This window comes from Oryx dammah, unplaced genomic scaffold, assembly GCF_014754425.2.
Source record: "Oryx dammah isolate SB20612 unplaced genomic scaffold, SCBI_Odam_1.1 HiC_scaffold_26, whole genome shotgun sequence".
NCBI lineage: Eukaryota > Metazoa > Chordata > Mammalia > Artiodactyla > Bovidae > Oryx > Oryx dammah.
The window spans coordinates 72,571,464-72,596,208 of NW_024070210.1; the positions used below are offsets into that span (position 1 = coordinate 72,571,464).

A 24,745-nucleotide genomic window follows, 5' to 3' on the forward strand; every position below is an offset into this window, starting at 1 on the left:
CCCTGGCTCCTAGAAAAACCTGCATTACCTGGTCTCCCTTGCATAGAGCCGAGAGACTCAGTTCTGCCTAGTGAAAGCTGCGTACCTTTCAGGCCACACCCTTTAAAGGAAAGGGTGTGCCAGCGCCTTCCCACTGACAGGAACTCAGAGCTGGTGAACATCATGCGAGCCGTCTTTGGCCTTGTGAATAAGGACCCCACCTAATGATGGTGGTCACAGAAGTAAAGGAATCTGGATCCAGATTTCTAAACATTTTATACTCCGATGGTTATGCAAAAGTAAAATTTACTTTGGTCTTTGTTATGGCAGCAGAGGCTTCATCCTTACTGACACAGAAAGGAGTGAATGTTATGGAAAAGAAAGTGAGGAAATGAATATAAACTCTTCTTTTAAGAAGCTGGATGGAACAGGAAATAGTTAATTTCCAGAGGAAAGAGGATCAAAAGAGGTGTTTTAGTTTTTGAGAATCAATGATCCCATGATTTTTACCATTGAAAAATCTACACTCTCCTCTCCTTATTCATGACATATCTTTAACTTTGCATAGTGGTTTTAATGTTTTAGCTTGGGAAATAAGCAGGTTTAATTCTTTGTGATTAGCATAATCACACATTCTGTTTATAAGTTAACTTGTTGGGACATATGCTGCTGCTAAGTCACTACAGTTGTGTCTAACTCTGAGACCCTATGGACTGTAGAGCACACTTACCGTTTGTGTATTTGTAAACAACCGTTCACATGTGACTTAGGAAAATTCAAAGTTATGCCAGTCAACTAGGGGGTGATTATTTGTATTATTAAAGGGGTCCTTTAAAATATGAAGTTTCTTAGCAGTTGTGTATACGTGTTCAGTCACTTGGTCGTGTGGACTCTACGACCCCATGACCCCTTGTAGCCTGCCAGGCTGTTCTGTCCATGGAATTTTCTAGGCAAGAATATTGGGGTGGGTTGCCATTTCCTTCTGCAGGGGATCTTCCCAACCCAGGGATTGAACCCGGGTCTTCTGCATTGCAGGCAGATTCTTTACCACTGCGTCACCTGGGAAGCCCCTTTATAGCAGTTAAGTGTATATAAATCACTTAACCACATAACAGAGGGCTGGGGAAAAGAAAGTTAACTTGTTAGAGATTACTGTAATGATCATGATTCAATAAATAAAAATTTTAGTTTATGGAACTTTTTCCAGGAACAACTTTATCATATAAAGAGAGGAATTCTTGTGATGTCTACACTGCAATCAACAGCTTCTTTGTGGGTTGAGTGATGGCCACTCCAAGTCCCCAGCTCCTGGTCCTAAAGTGACCTGAGCAGTGGGGCCCTGAGAACAGCTCTGGGATAACCCCACAACAGCTCTGAACCATCTGCTGTCAAGGGTATGGCAGTTGCATAATTAACCATAATTGCTGCAACTAGTACACTTAAAACAAAAATTCTGTTGTTATTTAGCTGAACTTAAAACACCCCAACTAACAGTCCGTTCCCCTATGGTGTAAATTATAGTTATGTATATAACAAAATGTCTTATTTGCATTTCATATAAAATTTACCAAACTCCTTATTCACTCATTACTCAGCCATTATGGGTTTTTAAATGGTACTTTTAAAGTTTGCCTTGGCTCAGGGTTGAATTATTTGTCAAGACTTTATTCCTGGAGTCATGACTCCCCTGGGACGTCTTTACCTTTTGCAAATTCATAGCTCATTTTGTGGGTAGCAGTGGTTTGTGGCCTCTATGTGTGCATGTGTGGGCATATGTGGGGAGCAGTCTTAACATATCCTAGAGAGTGGGAAACTTCATAAGGAAGAGTTGTATATGCCAGAGTAATTAAACAGGAAAAAAGAAAAAAAGCAGAAAGTGAGTAGAGAATAGTCAATGAAGGTAGCAGCAAAAATTAAGTTACTTCCTTGCCACTATGCATATGGTTCAGATAACCCACTGATTTAATAAGTGGAAGAAACGTGTGTTACAAAATGTTTGCATGTCAAGAGACACAAATACAAAAGTGAATGAAAAGGCAAAATTGAACCAAAGCTGCTTCTGAGAATAAAAATCTTGATGAACTTTCATAAACCAGCAAATGCAATGTTGGATGCAGATAAGCAGAGGAAAATTTTTTGTGTGTATACTTTTAATGAAAAAAATGTGGTCTTCAAGACCAACCTTAGTATTTTAGGGGAGGAGCTAAGGGTATGAGCCAAGGTAGCTGTTGACAGTCACTAAGGCCAAGAGGACAGTGGAAACTCTGCCTGTCTCCAAAGCTCTCCCCAACTCACCACCAGACCTTGGCTTGAAATGTATTTTGGTCCAGTCCCCTATGAGCTCAGGAACAAAGGTAAGGGACATTATCTCAGAAAGAAAACGCACAGTTTCTCAGAATATTACAAAAAAATAGTTTCTTGTTTCATAGAGATTTCAAACCAGAAAAGATCTTAGTAAGCATTTATTCCTGCCTCATCCCAATATATACCTTTTACAAATATGATATTTGGGTCCCCCAGGCAATAAGTGACTGGCCCAAGATCATAAAGTAGACTAATCTCATAAAAATGCTGGTTTTCAACTCTCTGTCCAGAAGTCATTTTTTATACTATGGAGCACTGCCAGTACTCAGGAAGGGGAGAAGAGCCTGGTACATCTCACTAGAGGGTAAGTTCTAGTACTTGGGCGGCATGAGGACTGGGTGGGTCACAGACTGAGGTCTAGGGAGCGAGGTACTCTGAACTTGCGTCCAGTCTTAGAAGCTTGCCATTTTGGCCTAATGATGGCTTTCATGACAAGCAAAGTTTAAAGTCATTATATACCATCATATAGTAGCTTGCTCTTCCACTGACAGAGGTAATCTACAGGTAAACCATACCCCCAGTTAAGTACCGTCTCTTCTACTAAAATACTGAATTGTGTCCTGACATCAGCTTAATAATAGGGTTTATCACTCATTTGTAAGGCACAAGCATACTGAATGCTTCAATCAGTCGTCTATGGTTTAGACATTGTTCTGGGCCTCATGAAGAGTACTTGTTATGCTGCAATGGAGAGGCAGCATTCAGTTTTGCATCAAACTAATGTGCATTCAAGGAGACCATGTTAAGCAGAACAAGAAGCAAATATCGTCTGTCACCTAAAATCGACTTCAAGTGGCCTAAAGTCGTTTTCAAAATTTACATTTCATTTGGAAGTGACTTTGTCCCTTTGAAAATACTATTATCGATCCTTAAGTTTTCCCAATGGTTTTTGGGGATTTTAGTTGGCCTTCAAACACATCTGAAAATGAAGTAGAATGAAGTTATTGGATCCCAAACTATAGTTTTTTTCCCTAGTAATTACAAGCTATCAAGTTTTCATTTGGTTATGAACTTAATTTTTGAGGATGTTTTCATATTATGTTATGCTGAAAGTGAAAGTATTAGTTGCTCAGTCATATCCGACTCTTTGTGACCCCATGAACTGTAGCCTGCCAGGCTTCTCTGTCCATGGGATTCTCTGGGCAAGAATACTGGAGTGGGTTGCCATTTCCTTCTCCAGGGGATCTCTCTGACTCAGGGATTGAACCTGGGTCTCCTGCATTGTAGGCAGAATCTTTACTGTCTAAGCCACCAGGGAAGCCCCCTGACATTTAGTGTTGTTAGGATTCATTGGATTTCTGGGAAAGGTACTATAAAAATGATAACATCAAACATTATTAAATATAATATTAGAGCAATCATATTGTTTCCCACCATTAAAGCAGTCATATTGTTTCTCATTTGATTATAATAGAAGAATTCGAGTTAGTTCTCTTATACCATAATGAATGTGATGCCAATAGTTTGAAAGCTAAAACCCTTAGCAGATACAGAGAACAAGTGAAAAATCCCTCATTTCATGAGAAAACCCCAGATATTACCAAGTTTGTTTTAAACTGGATGAGCAATAATAGATATAACGTGCTAAGGTTTCTTAACAAAATGATTTTTGTAAACAAGTTGCTTCCACAAATATTTTATGAGCCACCATTAACTTTCAGAGATGTTGTTTTAGGTTGGAAACCTTGGTGATCCATCTCACAAAGCACGGCTGGAATGAAGAAACCCCTGAAACTGCTAAATGAGATCTGAAAAGGGTCCCGGGAAGTCATGACCCTTTAAAGGTGTTGGTTTACAGAGTGTGAAGTGGGCAATTCACCAGCTATACCCAGGAAGCAGCACAGCAAGTACCCATCACTAGGAGGACAGGTCGTTCTGAAGGGCCGTTGGAACCTCCGCAGGCCCAGAGTGAGTGTGGTCTAACTTCTGTGTTAGGGAAAAACTCCATTTGGAATATGGTTCGGTATTTCAATAGTAGTTTATTCAAATGAAAAGCGATTCATTATCCTCTCTGCTGGTTTTTTGGGACTATTTTCAGGGCTCCAACGAAAAGGATAAATTCATTAAGGGCTATGATCAAAACCTAAAATGTAAAATCTCAAGCAAAGGCATGACATTCAGGGCCCGCTAAGGAACTCCCTGGCCTTCGGGTGTGGACGTGGAAAGCTGACTGGCCTGCTGCTACCTCGTTAGAGACAGAAGAACTTGGCTCTGTCACTTTTCTGAGGCTCACAAAACACAGAACGCATTCCACAGAAGCTTATTTTAGCTTAAAGGGCTAAACAAGAGCTTGCAGGGTGAGAACAATGGGTTGGATGTCAAGATTTTTAGGATTTTTTTCATGCTGTTATCAACAATTTATTTTCTTAACAAGGTCACTTAACTTTTTTCTGCTTCTACTCTATAATGGATATACTTGGTTTAATTCCCATGTTCCAAAAGAGGTATGGTGGGAAGAAGATATGTTGATACACATTTTTAAAGCTCTGTGACTTCCTTAGAAAGCAAGTATATAAAAAAATTCCTGGAGAAAACATTTATAGATTTAGTAAAACTGAGTCAAGAAATCTCTAAATTATGAGTCCTTTAAGGTAGCTTTATAAGGTAAAGTATATTGGTGTACTGTATGTGTGTCTGTATGTGTATAGCTATATTATATATACACCTTTTCTCTGATTCCAAAGTAAAGAACAAAAGTACTGAAATTTGGACTTTAGGGTCTCAATGTTTAGTGAGATATAGATGCCATAATTAAACCACTTCCCTTCATTTGTTGAATTTTTGTCTCCAACTTCACTTTGAATGACACTCTCATACATCTGTTCTGCAGGAGTAGTAGCAAGACCTGTTTGAAGTTTAAATCCATGACACTCTTTGTAGAACAGTGGCAACCTGATCAAAACACTGATCAAGCAGAAATGCTTTTTTTTTTTTTTTTCCTGATCAACAGGGCCAAATGCAGTCTTTCTCTAAGAGAACGAACACACACACTCTCCCTATATTCAGTGCTGAGGTTTTCCTTCTACCCCCAACTAATAAAATCAGGAGGCTGCAATGAGGCGAGCGGCACGCAGTTTGATGTCCTCAGCAGGATGCGGGGAGTCAGAAGTGGCGCTGTAAATCCAGAGCGGGGCTTCCACACCGTGTTAAGTGTGGCCCGACTCTCAGAGACTTCCCTTTGATGCAAGTTCAGTATATTAATGGGAAAAGCATTCACTTTTATTTGTCTGTACTGTCTGCGACAGCAAGGCTGCCTCATTTAGCTTGGGCCAACATGAAAATACACAGAGAAGCAATCTGTTGCAAATTAGCACAGCTCCCCTTTCATTTACTAGCTAGTAATTGGAAGGGGTTAAGAAAGTGTAACTTATCAGATCACGTGAGAGTATCTGCCTGTGTGGACAGCAAGCCCTCCCACCCCCACATTTCCTTATAAACTTTCAATAATCCTTCCCTGACATCCACTTGATCTGAAAGGCAATACTGGCACGGGTGAAATGTACATGCTTCGTTAGGGCTGAGAAGGTGGTTCCCTAGACTCCCAGTGTTAATCAATCTATTAGAACCTTACCTTTCTTTAGATATGCTTTTACTCTCCCGTTTCCAGATAGTCTTGAAGTCACTGCAGAACTCATACCACACCATAAACACGTAGCTGGGTGTGATCTCCTTCTCACCAGACTTTGGCTTCATCCCAAAATATCCTACTGTTGTTTCAAAACTGCAAATGTAGAGGAAAAACAAACTGTGAGGTCGAGGGTGAGGAGCTGTCGATGCCAAAACCCATTAGGAGAGAAGACACTCAGAACTCCTCGCCGCACCCCCCCACCCCCCCACCCCCCCAACCCCCCACCCCCATATTTTTTCTAGCTCAGAAGCCCAGGCTTAGCAGTCATGGTGGCTTATGCTAAGCCTAAGTATTGAAGCCAATTTTCTAAGAAACTCAGCATGATTGGGGATGCTCTTGCACACATCTTATCTGCATAAACTCAGCATGAATAGTTTCAGGGTATACACAGGTGAAAACCTGGGTTTGTTCTTCATCTCAAATCCATGTCATTTACCCACTCTGTGGTATGCTGAAGGATTACATGGAACACTGATGCCACGTTGGTTCTGTGCTACTAGCAGTGGACAGTGAGAGAGCCTGCAGGGAATTCTCAATCTGTTGAGTGCTTCATGGAAGATAAAGAGACTGTTTTATCCTTATTCTGGCATCTGCTGGCTTTGTAATCTTGGGTCAATCATTCAACACTTGACTCTCAATTTTCTCAAGGGTAAAATAAGAGACTTAGACTATATGATCTTTAAGAAGGCTTCATTTTAAAGCTTATCATGATATAAGAATACAAACCACCAATGTACAAAAAATACATATAATTGAGGATGTAGCAAGGATTGGAGGAAAAACCATTTTTGGTCTTAAAAATGATCTCTAATCTGGGATGGAAAAGAACCCAGGTTTTATAGGGGTGATTCCCAGATATCACTAAGAAACTCCTGACCAACCCCATGGAGGCTTGTTCCCAGATGACTACCCAGGCCCCCCAAGCAGCCCTTCTTGGAGCCACCAGCTTTGCAGCAATTTATAGCTCTGCACTCAATCCTTCCCCCCACCCACTCCAAGCCCCACAAGCTCATTTGCCATGAGCAAGAACACTTAAATAAATGGCCCCCTTTTCTAGGGTGTTGGAAACTAATCAAAGCAAGAATGACTGGCCAGGGTTTATTACTCAATGCTCTATCATCTGTTCAGACACAGTGTTTTTTTTTTTTTTTTCTTGTGGCCATCCCGAATACGGAGTTTCTAATGGAACTCTATTCAACAACGATTGTAAAACCCTGAAGCCCCGTTACTATTATGGAGCATACTTTCATCTCGTTCTCAGTTATTGGGCAATATGTATCTCATAAGATTTTATCACATTTCACAGATGAACTGTTAATTGATTCCATGGCTATGATTAGGCGAGATCCAAGCTGGAAATGCAGCTCTGAGTCCCATAAATTCTTTGTGCTTCTGTAAATAATAAATCTGTTTTTAATGCAAATTAAAACTACTGGTCAGGGAATTTTGGCTCTCAGTTATTAAAAGACTAGAAGTGCATAGGTGGAGAAAGGCAATAACTGCGGTAATTTCTTAAGGGACTCTCTTATAATTCCAAACACACATATTTCAGAGCAAAACCAGAAAGGAGCAATGTCCACTTTTGCTCAGACATGACTCCTAATTCTACGGCAGTCAAAACACTGATAAAACCCAATGTACACTCTACAGCATATACTTTTATTTCATTCAAAACATAAACTACATTGATTGTTTTATAGCATGGAAATATGTACAGAGAGAGTTCTGCAACCTAAAGGAACAGTCCATGAATTTCTTATGGAGTCACAGGGTTTTAAAACTGGAAGGGATTTTGGGTCAGTCTGTCCAATGTTCCCATCTTACAGATGAGAAAATAGAGACCTAGAAAGACTGAATGACCTTATTCACTGGCAGAATTGGGTCTACAGAATCATTTCTCAGTGAAATGCATTTTCTGCTCTATCCAGCCTTCTGTTGTTCATACTCACTGATACATGCATTTAAGAAATAAAACAGTCAAGTTTTAGTTTGTTTTCACTTTTGACACAGTTGCTGCTTATAGGACACAAAACATGCGTTACCCCCAGCGAAACACATCATTATTTTTCTCTCTTCCTTATGCGGACCTTCTACACAGAAACATATTTACTTGTGCACTGAAGAGAGAAGAGAAAGTCTTTCATGCTTAGTATTCAGAGGGGCAAATTATCTTCCTATTTTTCCAGCAAGATATAGTGAAGAGCACAGAAACTCCAGTTACCACTGTGCTTTAACCCCAACTCTGGCATTCTTGGGAGTGTAGATGGTGAGATCAAGACACTGCAAGTATGATGCTGCTTCAGAGAATGACAGCATTGTTTGGTGGGTTATTACAGAGGCTTGAGAAAAGCATTTCATCATCCTGTGGGCCTTGCTTTTCCTAGCTCTGAAATGAAGCTAACCATGTACCCTCACCACCTTTCCCCCGGGACGGGGAGCCTGACTTGCTAACCCTCAAAGAGGAGGAAAACTAAAGGAAAGAATGAATTCCAGCAGCTTTTCCCCTATGTGTTTAAGAAAGCAAGTGAACTTCTTCAGAAGAACCAGCACAAACAGAGTTGCAGGGGATAGCCTGGCTTTGGCACTTGGCAAGTTTAACAAAGACGAAGCCACTCTGAGAGTGTGCCTTATTGGATTTCAGTGTGATCCCTTTGTTCCAGGAAAAGCCAAACACTAAAATATGAACCCACAGCTATCTGATAAGGTCTAGACTACTCCCTCCCGTCCCCAAACATAACTCCCTTCCTTTCAAACTCAATTCTGATCCACAGAAGACTGATTATTGAAAACCTTCTGTAATTTGTGCATGAAAACTGCTCCTATTTGACAACAATATTGGAATTTTCTTTTGTTTCTCAGCAAGTAACTAACAGTTTTCAACTTTTAAAAGACAGGTTTCTAATTGTATATTAGGTTCTATAAAACCTCTCTACTCCACTCTCAATTGCTCCCTGATTCTTTTTCTCTCTGCTGTAACTCCTTAACTGATTTCCATCTTTTTCGACTCAGCTAAACATTTTGAGAGTTCAGACAATGATTCTATCAAAGAGCCTGTGCCAAAGGGAATGGGTTTTCTTTTGCAGCATTGAGATGCCAGGGTGGAACGTATCCGCTTATTGCCCCTCATGCATGCTTTCAGAAACTGCTGAGGAAAAGCAAATATTCCTTAGCCTCAGAGTAAATTGTTTCTCTTGAGAATACAACATAAGAATTTCCTAAATCTCACACGAATGTTGCAACACTGACCACCAACCTCCTTCAAGAGTGTAACCAAACAACTGTGGTTTCTACATTAATGATGGGATCTAACATATTTCATGTATGACATGAAAGCTAGACTACCTTCACCACAAAGTCACGGAAAACGCTGACAACCACAATTTATGACCCCCTCAGCATAGCTAATGCACAGCAGCAACATCAGCCCCTCTCACAAGGGCCCCCTTTTCCTGGAGTGAGAATCTTGAAGAAGGATTAGATATTTGACATCCACCTTAGAAAGGGAAATTTTGTTTGGCCTGATACCCATGTGCCCTTGAGTATGGTCTTTTTTTTTTTATGGTTGTGGGATATTTATATAACACAGACACACAAGTTTGACATGCTGATGAAGGGAAGCTTAATACAGGGATAATGTAAAATCTATATAATACTGAGGGGATAAAGCCAATAAAGGGGCACAATCTAAAAATCTATAAACAGAACCATGTGATCATCTTGCTTGTTAAAATTATCACGCAAAGATGATAATCATGATTCAAGAACAGGTCTGCACTTAGAAAATCGTGAGATTAGCCTTCACCTTGCTTTTATCTGCATTTTAATTTTATTGGCACTTAAGTGGGAAGAAGGGCAAGATGTCGGCATTCGATGCAGAGCACCAGCACTGAATACTGGCTTCCAGAACTCTCAGAAATTGTGCTGAAACAGCAGGAGCTTCTTCACTCACATTTAGTGAGCTCTTCTCCTCACACATGTGTAAAGTTCATTTTACCTGATATACTGTTTCCTGTCCTTATCTCTTATTTAATTTTCTGCTACTTTTTAGAATGGGTCCCAGCAAAATTTATCTCCGTTTTTTCAGCTCTGAGTATGAGAAAGCCTAAGTGTATTCCCCTTCACCTTTCTAAGAGTGGGAGAGGGCCAAGCTGACTAATGCTGGTCAACTGCCGAAAAGGAAAACCATCGTAAAGCGAGGGGCTCTAAGACACCACAGCCGATCATTACTGAGCTCTCACAGGTGAGGCGGATAGTTTCACTTGGGTGCCTATTAAGAGAAACAAGAACACAGAAGAGGTCTGCAGTAGGTGAGAGGTTGAACAGAAATGCAGAGTACATCATGAGAAACGCCGGACTGGAAGAAGCACAAGCTGGAATCAAGATTGCCAGGAGAAATATCAATAACCTCAGATATGCAGATGACACCACCCTTATGGCAGAAAGTGAAGAGGAACTAAAAAGCCTCTTGATGAAAGGGAAAGAGCAGAGTGAAAAAGTTGGCTTAAACTCAACATTCAGAAAACGAAGATCGTGGCATCTGGTCCCATCACTTCATGGGAAATAGATGGGGAAACAGTGGAAACAGTGTCAGACTTTATTTTTGGGGGCTCCAAAATCACTGCAGATGGTGACTGCAGCCATGAAATTAAAAGACACTTACTCCTTGGAAGAAAAGTTATGACCAACCTAGATAGCATATTCAAAAGCAGAAACATTACTTTGCTGACTAAGGTCCATCTAGTCAAGGTTATGGTTTCTCCTGTGGTCATGTATGGATGTGAGAGTTGGACTGTGAAGAAGGCTGAGCGCCGAAGAATTGATGCTTTTGAACTGTGGTGTTGGAGAAGACTCTTGAGAGTCCCTTGGACTGCAAGGAGATCCAAGCAGTCCATTCTGAAGGAGATCAGTCCTGGGTGTTCTTTGGAAGGAATGATGCTAAAGCTGAAACTCCAGTACTTTGGCCACCTCATGCAAAGAGTTGACTCATTGGAAAAGACTCTGATGCTGGGAGGGATTAGGGGCAGGAGGAGAAGGGGACAACAGAGGATGAGATGGCTGGATGGCATCACTGACTAGATGGACGTGAATCTGGGTGAACTCCGGGAGTTGGTGATGGACAGGGAGGCCTGGCGTGCTGCGATTCATGAGGTCACAAAGAGTCGGACATGACTAAGCAACTGAACTGAACTGAACTGAGGTCTCTTTCCCAACTGCTGGGGGAGTTTTCTGGGCACACAGAGAGATAAGTTCCTACTCTCCACTTGCCCCTTGTTTACCACATCCTCCAGAACCTGAGGAGAAACGTACGTCTCTTAGGTACCTGTAATAATTGGTTTAATCTAGTTGTACTACTAAGAAGGGTCCCGTTGTTCCCAGCACCCATGGAGTCTTTATGGGGGAGAGGCAAACCGATGGAAATAGTGTCAGACGTCATGAGGCAGCTGGGTCACTTCTGGATGATTCCCTGATTGTTGAGGAAAACTATTCCCAAGGGCTATTCCTGGAGTTTTTCACTCCAGCTCTCCTTAGACTCGAACTGCTCCTGGATGCACAGTCTTCATGGGGTGGGGGGAAGGCAGTCAAAAGAATGGCTAAGCATTCATTATGCTAAGTCAAATCAGCCAGTCATAAAAGGAAAAGTTCTGCACGATTCTGCTTACATGAGGCACCTAGAGTAGTCAAAGTCACAGAGACAGGAAGTAGGATGGTAACTGCCAGGGTGAAAGAAGGAGGGAATGGGGGAGATGGTTTCATGAGTACAGTCTGCCCTTGGAGAAGACGAAAAAGTTCTGGAGAAGGCTGGTGTTGATGGTTGCATAGCAGTGTGAATATTCTTGATAATAATAAAAAAAGAATGGATGGTCAAAGAGAGGCTTGAGGCCAGTCAGAGTTGCTTACCTTTTCTGTGCATTCTCCAAGTGACTTTCTTCCATTTTATGTTCCTTTTTGGCTGTGAAAGAGAATTAATCATGAATTAGAACAGCATTTTCTTCCATCATATCCTTTGTGTAATCTGACTTCTATTACATTCAGTTATAATCAAAATAAGCCCAAATTCAGGGGTTGGCAGCCCCTGCCACACATCCTGGTGATTGTACTCAATTCTCTATGTCCACTGTCACTGCTTTCTTATTAACAGCTATAGCTAATGGTGACCATAAATATAATGCATTTTTCTCTCTGGAATACTTTTGAAAGGGGTGATATTGTTAATTATGCTAAACAAAGGCTTAAAGTGGAATGATCTTGGCCAGATTAGAACAGGTGGTCATCCAAGCTATAGCTGGCCCCTTTGTGACCCTTTGGCATCTGCTCAGCAACCCCACTCCCTCAAAACAACAACACAAACTCAGTACCATTTGTAGCAGTTCTGATCAAATTCAGAGGAATTCACTGGAATCATTGCATACACTGTCTCTATACCCATGGGCTAAGGACGCCTATGGTCTCTTTTCTTAGAATAATGTCTTAACTGCATTGGAAAAAAATACGATTACTAAAGAAATAAATGCTACTGAGATAGAATTCTGAATTTACAGATTCAGAACTTTTGGGAAGGTCATATACATACTCCTATATTTAAAATGGACAACCAACAAAAAACTGTTGTATAGCACATGGAACTCCACTCAATGTTATGTGCCAGCTTGGAAGGAGGGGGGTTTGCAGGAGAATGGATACATGTATATGTATATGCATATGTATGGCTGAGTCCCTTCGCTGTTCACCTGAAACTATCACATTGTTAATTGGCTATACTCCAATACAAAATGTCCTTGGTGTTATAAAATAAAATCTAAAAAAAAAAAAAATGATTGGCCAACAAAAACCTATTGTATTTATATATAAAAGAACCCATGTTCTGAAGGACCACAGGGAAACTGGGAGGTTTCATTTTGGAGTGGTTCTTTTATATATTTTCTCTTTAATCAGAAGATAATACTGTCATGTATGATAATACAACTCTTAACACTTTAAATATGTCTAGAAAAATCATCAAGACAATCTCTATGAGCCTTAAGATTTCTTTCATTTAGATATGCCATACTCTTGGATTGGAAGAATTAATATTGTTAAATGGCCATACTACCCAAGCAATCTACACATTTAACATGGTCCCTATCAAATTTCCCATGACATTTTTCACAGAGCTAGAATAAATAATCTTAAAATTTATATGGAACTTTAAAAGACCCAGAATTGCCAAAGTAATCCTGAGGAAAAAGAACAAAGCAGGAGGCATAATGGTCCCAGACCTCAGTCACTACTACAAAGCTATGGTAATCAAAACAGCATGGTACTGGCACAAAAACAGACGTATCAATGGAACAGAATAGAGAGGCTGACTCTTTGCAACCCCACGAACTGCAGCACTGCAGGCCTCCCTGTCCATCACCAATTCCCAGAGCTTGCTCAAACTCATGTCCATTGAGTCTGTGATGCCATCCAACCATCTCATCCTCTGTCGTCCCCTTCTCCTCCTGCCTTCAATGTTTCCCAGCATCAGGGTCTTTTCCAATGAGTCAGTTCTTTGCATCAGGAGGCCAAAGGATTGGAGTTTCAGCTTCAGCATCAGTACTCCCAATGAATATTCAGGACTGATTTCCTTTAGGATGGACTGGTTTGATCTCCTTGCAGTCCAAGGGACTCTTCAAGAGTCTTCTCCAACACCACAGTTCAAAAGCACCAATTCTTTTATGCTCAGCTTTCTTTATAATCCCACTCGCACATCCATACATGATTACTGGAAAAACCATAGTTTTGACTAGCTAGACCTTTGTTGGTAAACTAATGTCTCTGCTTTTTAATATGCTGTTTAGGTTGGTCATAGCTTTTCTTCCAAGGAGCAAGGGTCTTTTAATTTCATGGCTGCAGTCACCATCTGCAGTGATATTGGAGCCCCCCAAAATAAAGTCTGTCACTGTTTCCATTGTTTCCCCATCTATTTGCCATGAAGTGATGGGACCGGATGCCATGATCTTAGTTTTCTGAATGTTGGGTTTTAAGCCAACTTTTTCACTCTCCTCTTTCACTTTCATCAAGAGGCTCTTTAGTTCTTCTTCGCTTTCTGCCATAATGGTGGTGTCATCTGTGTATCTGAGGTTACTGATTGTTTCTCCCAGTAATCTTGATTGGGGTTAGCAGATGCAAACTAGTATATATATGACAGAATGACTAAATGACAAGATTCTACTATGTAGCCTCGGGAACTATATTCAATATCCTGTGATAACATAATGGAAAAGAATAAAAAAAAAGAATGTATACGTATGTATACCTGAATCACTACGATGTAGAGCAGAAACTAACACAACATTGTAAATCAACTATACTACAACTTGAAAAAGAATGTTTTCACTTAATGCTTATGATGTTAAAATGAATGAGAAAAGAAAATCAATCATAACAAGCTATGTTGTGATACCTCATGAAAGGTATTAAAGGATTTTAAAAGCTAGGATATTTAAAAGGATATTAAAAGATTTTAATAGCTAAGATATTTCAAAGGATATTAAATAGCTAGGCTATTTAAGAAGCCTAGCTCTGCCATTTACTACCTGTATGACTGGACAAGTCCCTCATGATGAACTGTGTACTTATGGCCTGATTGTACCATGAGCAGAGCCACAGAGACTATCATCACACAGATGTGATAAAGATTAAATGAGATAATACACGTAAAGCCCTTAGCACCTTAAGATATGCTCGATAAATGACAGGACAGGTATTATTAGCATCTCATCATTATTCACTTAATCAATGTAAATTTATTAATTTATTTCCCTGACCAAAACAGCTTGCCATCTCTCCTGACAAAGCCTCTGAAGCCTTTACAATGGCCCAGAGGTCCTGCCAGCCTGCCCCCTGGCTCCCCCGTGATGTCGTCTCCTCCTCCTCACACTCGTTCCTTTCCAGCCTAGCTGGCAGGATCGCTGAAGGAGCACACTGAGTGTGTGGGCTGGGGGCCACTGCACCTGCCTTTCCTCCTCCCTGAAGGACACTGCCCGCAGCCCCTGTGTGACTGGCTCCCTCTCTGCATTAGGTCTCAGCTGAAATATCACCTTCTCTGATCCTGCCACATTAAAGATTATCCTTTGCCATGCACGCCCCGCCTCTTTTCCTTAGAGCCTCTATCTACCCAACAGACTACCCATTTACTCATTTATCACACAACATTGAATGTAAGCTTCAGGAGAGCAGCCCCTTCATCTGGGCTTAAACATGGAAAAGTGTCTACATGTTAAATAAATTACTTTAGCTAAAACTGTATATACTTGACAGTAGTTGCTTAAATAGACAGATACTAAGTTTCCTGAACTTTATATTCAGAGTATGAACACAGGCTAAAGAAGAATGTCAGGCTAAAACTGTATACTAGTAGCTCTAAGTTCAGTAAATTTCAACAAAATTTTTTATATTAAAATGATTTAGCTAGCTACATCATTTTAGGTAAAGTCAACTCATTGCCATTTTTTTTGTGCTATGATTTCTCTAGTTCTTCAAGCAGGAATCTCTGTGAATTAGTTGAGTTCTTAGCCAATCAGACACAGAAGTGGCTTGCATCTCTCCTAGGCTACCAAGTTCCCCCAAATATGAAATCGACTAATGGTTTGTTCTTATCCAGTGATTATGGAATTAATTATGTCCATGACCAAATAAGGGAGAAAATTCCTTTGAGGCCTGAATGATCTTCCTGGAGCTTACGGGTACTGTTCTCTGTCACTAGGTGTTTCTAACTGGCTACTTCCACTCTGTGCTAAGCAGACTGTGGTCAACCCCATTGCTGCATATAAATTGAGTCATGAGAAATATCCTTTCCAAACTGAATTAAGCATGAGATGAAGACTGTGCAAGAGCTCTATGAATATAGTTATTTGGGGGAAAAAAAAACCAGTATCCAAATGTAAAAAGAAGTATTGCTAAGTGGCAATGCATACTGCAGAACCTCTGAGGGTTTTGGGGATGAGAGCCTTCAAGAAAACTAGAAGAACCTAGAGATCTCAAGCTTTCTTAAGTCAAGGGCCTCTGTTCAGACAGAAAAGGCAGCCATTTCCCTGGTGTGACCCTGAAGCTCCACCAGCCTAAAGTATTTCTCCTGCCACAATGTGTGAAATTTCCAACCATGTCATTATACATTTTAAGTCCTCAATGTTCTGAGTAAAACAAAAGGAAAATTACCCAGAAGGAAAATGTTTAAAGACAGGAGTCACAAACTCAACTTCCAACATCACCAACAAAAAAGGTAATTGTAGGCCAGGTGTAAGAATCATACTCTTCCCAATTCTATCCCTAGCTTCTCAATACGAGAACTTACAGTCTCAGTGCAAGAAAGTCAGCAGAGAGTGGGAGGGAAATGGGAAGGCCAGGCCCCTTCAAGTCACCGGCCACTGCTATTCCATCCTCCTCCACCTTTTCCAGAGAAGCTAGGATTTTTAAACATATGTCCCCAAATTTAAAAAACATTTTTTCCGACCGTCTGTAGGACAAAGAGCACGTTCCTGTTGGCCATATCTGGCTCCGTAAGCTCTGGTAGCTACAGACGTCAAGACATAGGTGAGTCTGTTCTTTAATTCCATCTGCCAGACTCTGTTTTAGGTCCATGGTACCCCTCAGGGAAGAAAGTAGACAAATATCCTATAGAACTTTCATTCTGGGGAAGACAGACAATTGCACCTGAGAGAGTAAGAAGCAATGTAAGTAAGTTTTGATGAGAGTTAGCAAAAAAAAAAAAAAAAAAGAAAGAAAGAAAAAGAAAAAACTTCCAGAGCATGGACTGTTCCCTACAGTAGGAGACTCTACCCGGGTTACTCAATTAGGGGTGCCCAGGCAGCCACAGCATGCCACAGAGGTACCCCACACAAAAAGGGAGAGACAAAGTTTAAATTGTAGATGGCACATCTTAGACAGAAACTGTCCTTATCCTACAAATAAGACAAGTAGTGGTCCTGAATCCAGGTGCAGAATTTCCTTAGTTTTCTATTGTACAGTTCCACGGATAGAGCATACGAATGCTTCTTTTTCAGTTTAATTTGGTAACAGCTATGGGAGAGGGGGTTTCCCTGGTGGCTCAGTGGTAAAGAATCCACCTGCCAATTCAGGAGATGCAGGTCTGATCCCTGGGTCAGGAAGATCCACTGTAGGAAACAGCAACCCACTCCAGTATTCTAGCCTGGGAAATCCCATGGACAAAGGAGCTTTGTGGGCTACAGTTCATGGAGTTGCAAAGAGTCAGACATGACTGAGCATGCATGTATGCATGTAGCTAAGAGGAAGGTGGGTAGGATTCCAGAAGAGTAAGTTGGGAGACACTGTCAGATAGGTAGAGAAATAACAGGCATCCCCGACCCTCCTTTTTTCTCTTCTCTTCGCTTTTGCAAAAAGTTGTCTCATTGTCTCAACAAATTAATTATTTTTCAAATCAAGGGACTAAAACAACTGCTTAGAATGAAAACAGTCTCACAACTTAAGAAAAACAAACCAGAGTACTGAAAATGAGACATTTTGCTTAACATCAATTCTGTCTTCCAAAGTTCCTTATCAAGACCAGGTATATACTGTGATGATGGTAATTTAATGGAGGGGCCAGGAGAGAGTCTAGTGGTTTTTGCTTGGTGACCTGCCTACAGCATCCTATAATTTCTCTATCACAGATAACACTGTGTTGATTTTCTTATGTTTTAATTTTCTCCCTTAAAGAATGATATTTATTTCTTATGTAACTCTATGTCCCAGAGAGAAAGTGACACAGCTTCTTTGGAAGTTTTTTATTTAAGAGATAATTTTGTGGATTTTATTTAGTGAAGCCTTTACTGAATAAAGGCCATTTGTGTTTGTGTAAATATTTAATGCCTTGGCATTTTGTTTCCTGGTTCATTGGATGGCCATTGTTTCATTAGTTTTCATAAAGTTGCCCCACGATAATGATTCTGAAATTCATAAGTACTGTGGTCGACCAACTGAAGCAGAAATGATCCTTTCTATTCACTGGTTGTGGGCCCACGGAATGCAAATCAGAACTCAAGCTACGTAAAGGCCAAGTTTCAAGCCCAGCTCTGCCATGTAATGTCATGGACAAGTTGCACATATCCTGTATTCCAGATTCCTCCTCTAGAAATAATGACCTACCTCCTACCTCCCACACAGTTATGAGGGCTACATGAAAAGAGCACAGTTCTTGGTTGAATCAGAATCATTGCAGTCAGATCTTCAATGACTCAATGCCAAGCAGAGGCTGCTGGGAATCCCAGCTTCCAGCTGGATGGCTGCTTTGACCACGTTAAATACAGGTGTGGTAGAGTGGAGTGCACTTGGACTTGGTGTTAGGTGGACTTGGCTTGAATTTCTGCTCTGCCACTTATTAATGGAGAGACCTTGGGGAAGTCACCTGACTGCACGGAACCTTGCTCATAAAATTAGAATGATAAGATCTTGCAAGGTGGTTGCGAGTATTGGACACACTGAGCGTGAGAGATGAACACAGTGACTAACACACGCCAGGCACCCATGGATGGCTGCCATTTATCACTAACTGGCTAGAAGCAAATGCTAGTAGTCACCACTCCAGCTCTTTGACATTGGGATGAATAGTACACAGTTTCAAGCAAAATGTTTTTTTGCTTGAGAATGTTAACAACCATTCTCAGTAGATGTTAATTTTCCTTGACATCATTTTCACATCAGATCAGGTGCGCTCAGGTGCTTAGTCACGTCCAACTCTTTGCAGCCCCATGGACTAGAGCCCACCAGGCTCCCCTGCCCATGGAATTTTCCAGATGAGAATACTGGAGTGAGTGGGAAGTGGGGTGCCATGTCCTACTCCAGGGGATCCTCTAGACCCAGAGATCAAACCCACATTCAGGTATCCTCTGCTCAAACCTGTTTTCCCACTTTACTCACAAAGCTGATGCTGCCATTTTTTGTTGTTGATGATCTCCTTTGCTGTGCAAAAGCTGTAAAGTTTAATGAGGTCCTATTTTTAAATGTTGCTTTTATTTCCTTTGCTTTGGGAGATAGATAAAAAACATTGCTGTGATTTATATTAAAAAAAAGTTCTACCTAGGAGTTTTATGGTTTCTAGTCTTACAATTAGGTCTTTAACCCATTTTAAGATTATTTTTTAATATGGTGAGAGAAAATGTACTAATTTCATTCTTTTATATATAGCTATTAGAAAGAGAAGTTAAGGAAATAATTCTAATTTACAATCACATCTAAAATAATAAAATATCTAGGAATAAACCTACCCAAAGGTGTAAAGATACGTACTCTGAAAACTGTAAGACATGATGAAAGAAACTGAAGATGACACAAACAGATGGGCAAAGATATACCATGTTCTTGGACTGAAAGAATATTGTTAAAATGAACATATTATTCAAGGTAATCTACAGATTTAATGCAATCCCTATCAAAATATGAAGGGTATTTTCCACAGCACTAGAACAAATAATTGTAAAATTTGTATGGAAATAAAAAAGGCCCGAAACAGCCAAAATAATCTTGAGAAGGAAGAACAGAGCTGAAGGAATCATGATTTCTGACTTCAGACAATACTATAAAGCTACAGGAATCAAAATAGTATGATACTGGCACATACTGATATCTGAGTCCACAAAGACCAATGGAACTGGATTAAGAGCCCAGAAATAAACTCATGCACTTATGGTCAATTAATCTATGACAAAGAAGGCAAGAACATAGAATGGAGAAAAGACAGACTCTTCAATTAGTAGTGCTGGGAAAACTGTTTCCTCTGATTTGAATGCCTCCTTCTCCTGCCTTTCTCCCTCCCAAACACGCCCACTATCTTTTTCTCTCTTCAAAAACCAAGCTTTAAAATGACCTTGACTGTGAAGCCCTCCAAGTGGGCCTCTCCTCCATGGAGTGGTGAACGCTCTTTCTGTGGAGCTCTAACAGCACTGTGTTCACATATGTGGGTCACAGTACTGGGGTCCTTGGCTGGCAGTCTGCTTACTCTCTCAGACTCTGTGCTTCTTCAGGACAGTGACCTAAGCTATTCCATAGTGTTTCTCTCAACTACCTAGGAGGTACTCCACTTATCTGAGAGCAAGGAAGCCATGCGAACACAATACACTCCCTGCTCACTGTCTCTCCACTGCAGGACCACATCTCGTTCCCTGGCACAGCAATTTCAAATTTTCCATTTTCTTTTTGCAGCAAAAGAGAAGAGTGCAATAGAATCAAAGGGTAACAGAGGACTATTTTTCATCCTGTTAAATCCTGTTTTAGACTGATCCATTATTTAGATTGATACATCACAGGCACAGAAAACATTAAGTCTTTGAGTTTCATTTACATTGGACTGAATTTTTTGAATATAGTAATTACAAAAAGTGTAAAGGTTTTATAAAGAAAATGACACTTCCAAAAATTGACTGAGAACATTCATCATCTAGATAACTGAAATATCCGAAGTTTTATCCTCAAGAGGGTTGCATTCACACACTAAAAGTGGCAGAAGGAGGAGGGCACTCTTCAAAGAAAGTGGGAGTTTTATGCCAAACATAATTAAGTCATATTTATGGATGCCCATCTGGGAGGTAGTAAATTGTAAAACGAGGGAAAGGGACAGAGGTTGGAATATCTTCCTTGGTATTCTTTACACAGTCTATTACACTTTAATATACCATGGTTTATGGACCTGACATGGTTGGTATAAACCAACAGGACGCACAGTAAAGAAGCTGTTTTTATTACAGCTCTACAAATAGAGGAGCTGGTGATGCTAATAAGGAAACAAAGAGACCGCACTCCACTTCATGTGGTATCCATCTGATGTGAGCATAGCAGTCACTTTTCATTTCTTAGAAAATCAGCCCATCATGTGCTTTCTAGGAGAGAAGAATGCTTTCACCCACAGAGACAACAACAGCACATTGACATTGGAAAAGAGGGATAACTTCTTAACATTTATGAGAGAGGGGAAATATAAATATATAGAATCACTGAGTTATGGAGAGGTCTTAGCCTTACATTTTTTCTTTTGGCATGCTTGCCCACAGAGGATGATATCCTCCTATTTAGTCTTCCTATTTTATTAGTTTTCTTGGCTGTGATTAAACTAAAAGAAGAATCATTTTTGGGCTGTCACAGTTTACATTTGCAAAGGTCCCGTTGGTTGGTAAAGTTGAAGTGCCTAAGATATCATTTAGAAGATTTTCTGTGTAATCTGGTATGAGCTGTGCAAAGGCATGGTACGAAGGTTCTCAATATATGGGTATAATTTGGTTTCCAAGTCACCTATCTAAGGCTAAAGCTGACTAGGAAATTCAGGCTTTTGATGAAAGTACCAAGTAAAAGACACTGGAAAAGAAGGCATTGAAGAGGTCTGGAGAGTCATAAAACCAAAGGGACCCAGATAAAAGGAGTGTGAAAAATCATCTAGTCTAACCCTCAGACTTATGTTTGAGCTGGGATCCTCTTGTGTTCAATTTGACTTGCCAGATCTCATCTTCTTCATCATTTTGATCTGCCATTTTCAGTTGCCTTTACAACTAAATCTGAATATCTTTATGGGGGACAAAGGAAACCAAAATAGGGCTTTCATGTAACTCCTCGGGTACCTGGGGCCTTTCTCAACCAAGGTTCTTCATTTGAACTGCAGAACGTGGAAAATGATTTGGGAAGCTATTCTCTCAGTCTCTCCCCACCCCTCATCTCTTGTGCACATCAGTAAAATGTTCTAGATGCACGTGCTGGTGGCAATAGGGATATGCAAATTCATTACACACAATGGTGCCCTTTTAGGTCAATAGGGCTTAATTGTCTCATCAATGGTTGGAAAAGAGATAGTCTTGATGAAATCAAGATTACAGATGACTCATGATTTTAAGTCATTTACATTTTAATATTTCTAAACCCAGGCAATATAATATTCAAATACCTCATAAAATATCATATGGGAGTAAGAATTTGAATTAGAAAAATCTCCCCCGTTATATAAGAATTATGCTACTATTTTACATTCTATGATGACTCTAATAATTATTTGTATTGGTGATGAGTACAGTTTAACAGACCACAACGTAAATCTAAGTGTTCATCAGATTATATATCTGTTTTTTTTTCTCTAGTAACTATTGCAATAGTAAACATTTTATCCATTTACAATTCTAGGAATTAATTAGGTTATGAGTATCACCGAGATCTAAATGAAATAAATTTATCCACAATTCATAAGTCAACTCACTGTGAAAGCTTTATGATACATTTTTTTTCAATATATATCCATCTTAGATGAGATTTAGCCCCAACAGGTAAGTCTTTCACCACTCACAATATTGACACAATACTCAACTTTAGACTTTAGAAGGAATTCTGCTTATTATTTTTAAAAGCAACCACTTAATTAGCTGCTAATATTCTACTATCTTTTTTCCTCCACTTCTCTGTAGTCTAGTGAAGTCCCTAAAGACTGTACACTATCTGCACACAGCAATTTTTCTGTTTCAGTGTGATACAGATGCAATTACTTGAGAAAGTTGATAAGACAGTATTACTCACAACCTAGATATAACCTACTCCAACAATTTAATTTTACAGAAGTGAGAAAACGGATACCTGAGTTGACAAAGTTACTTTCCTGGGTCATGCTGATAGTGGCAGAATCCAAGTCTCTTGATTCATAATCCAATATACTTTCCAGTGCCCTCCTGCTGCTTCCTGAGATGGTAGACAATGTATTTCTCCAGAATTTTCAAATACCAAGGTATATTGGGGCTGCACTGTATTGTACAATTTCCATAGGAATATATACATCAGAGAGGAAGTGCCAAGATGAAATTTTAGCTTTCACTCTAAATTTCCTGACTCTTGATATTTTAAAACAGACCATGGGGTAAAATTTTAGAATCATCTGTGAGAGGCTCATTAACATTAATGGGAGACAGGTGGTTGCATTCTCAACATGACCTGAAATTCTCCATGTTATCTCATCTTCTGGGACCATACAATACCTTTACTTTATCAACATTAAAAGAAGTGACGAGTCTGTTGTAAGGATTTTTTTTGTTGTTGTTATTTTTTCATGGATACTTAACCATGTGATTCTTACTTAAGAGAATAATTATACACAAATCCTGTTTCCCATAGTATCTACCTTATCTCTCTACCATTTCATTCTCAACGGGAAGGCTCAGGCCTTCTACAATACTTTAGGATTTTTTTAGGGGTCATGGAGGAATAGTGAACTCCTTCTGTAGGCTCATCATTTGGGGGAGCAGACACTAAATGAATTATCATTTAGGAACTATTGGGAATTGCAAAGATGTTAGCTTTGTAAAAGAGGCTGTCCCTCTTTTGTTTTGTTTCCTCAAGAACCTTGGTGATATTTCAAAGACACTGGGGTCCAGAGTTTCAAGCCTTTAAATAACTATCTGGTGACAAAATGCAGGTGTACTAATATTGGAAGAAGATCTTTCAACTTTGTCCCATCTTTGTATTAGCACTAGCCTAAAGATGCATACTAAAAAGCAGAGACATTACTTTGCCAACAAAGGTCTGTCTAGTCAAAGCTACCATTTTTCCAGTAGTCATGTATGGATGTGAGAGTTGGACTATAAAGAACGCTGAGTGCTGAAGAATTGATGTTTTTGAACTGTGGTGTTGGAGAAGACTCTTGAAAGAGTCCCTTGGACTACAAGGAGATCAAACCAGTCCATCCTAGAGGAATTCAGTCCTGAACATTCATTGCAAGGACTGATGCTGAAGCTGAAACTCCAATACTTTGGTGACCTGATGTGAAGAATTGACTCATTGGAAAAGACCCTGATGCTGGGAAAGATTGAAGGCAGGAGGAGAAGGGGACGGCAGAGGATGAGATGGTTGGATGGCATCACCAACTCAATGGACATGAGTTTGAGTAAACTCCGGGAGTTGGTAATGGAGGCCTGGTGTACTGCAGTCCATGGGGTCACAAAGAGTCAGACACGACTGAGCAACTGAACTGAACTGACTGAAAGATGCATAATTTTGGGAAGACATGGACTGTGTGTGTCTGTGTTTAACTTTGTAGTCAAAATGCTTAGCACTTGAGACTATAAGCTTAGTGTTAACAAATCAACAACTTTTTTGCTCCATTAACTGGTGAGAAGGAGAATGACTAGAAAAGCAGATGCTAGTTTGAATTTGTAAGCAGATTTGTGAGCAAAGCAGGAACAGGCTCCATGCTCATTTTCTTCCTGATTTAAAAGTACTGTGCTCAAAAGCAAGGGCCTCATTTGTTTGTTTATTTCATAGCATTTTCACACTTGGTTTTCAACAAATCTTTCTTTAAGCCCACATTAACAAATTGGGAAAAAGTTCATCAACTGGCTTCTTTGACTAGCCCGTAACTTCCTTTGATGACTATCTATGTACTTAAAAGTCATCGCTTGATTCTTTGTACTTCAGCTTGCCCATCTGTACACTGGATAAAATGAAACTTTATACTTAAGAACCCTGGAGCAACAAGAAACCTAAGAAATTCATGTAAGCCTCTCACGCTATAGTTTAAAAGTGAGCTAAGTTAAAACAAGAGGATAATGAATAAAAAAAAATTGGATTGTATGCAAATAGTGTACAGGTCTGTGACCCCATCAGCCCACCAACCACAGCTAGTGGGGTCCAAGGACAGTTAATCCCCTGGCTGATTAGCTGCTGAGGAAGCAGTTTAATACAACGGACTGGTGGTGGCAGTGATGATGGGGATAATGATGAATATTCACTGAGGCATGTGCAGTGTGCTCCAAGGGATTTTCATTTATCATTAAACCT

The 24,745-nt window shown here is 40.0% G+C and overlaps 1 protein-coding gene across 2 annotated transcripts in view; it reads right to left on the minus strand.

The window, feature by feature from the left end:
* The window catches only part of FMN1 (formin 1), a 435,492-nt gene that overhangs the window by 23,608 nt on the left and 387,139 nt on the right, over window positions 1-24,745 (minus strand). For both annotated transcript variants that reach the window (XM_040226990.1, XM_040226989.1), the window contains 2 exons: window positions 11,870-11,921; window positions 5,915-6,064 (listed from right to left, as the gene is read on the minus strand). In XM_040226990.1, the coding sequence (XP_040082924.1) occupies window positions 5,915-6,064; window positions 11,870-11,921 (202 nt within the window). The remainder of the gene's footprint in view (window positions 1-5,914; window positions 6,065-11,869; window positions 11,922-24,745) is intronic.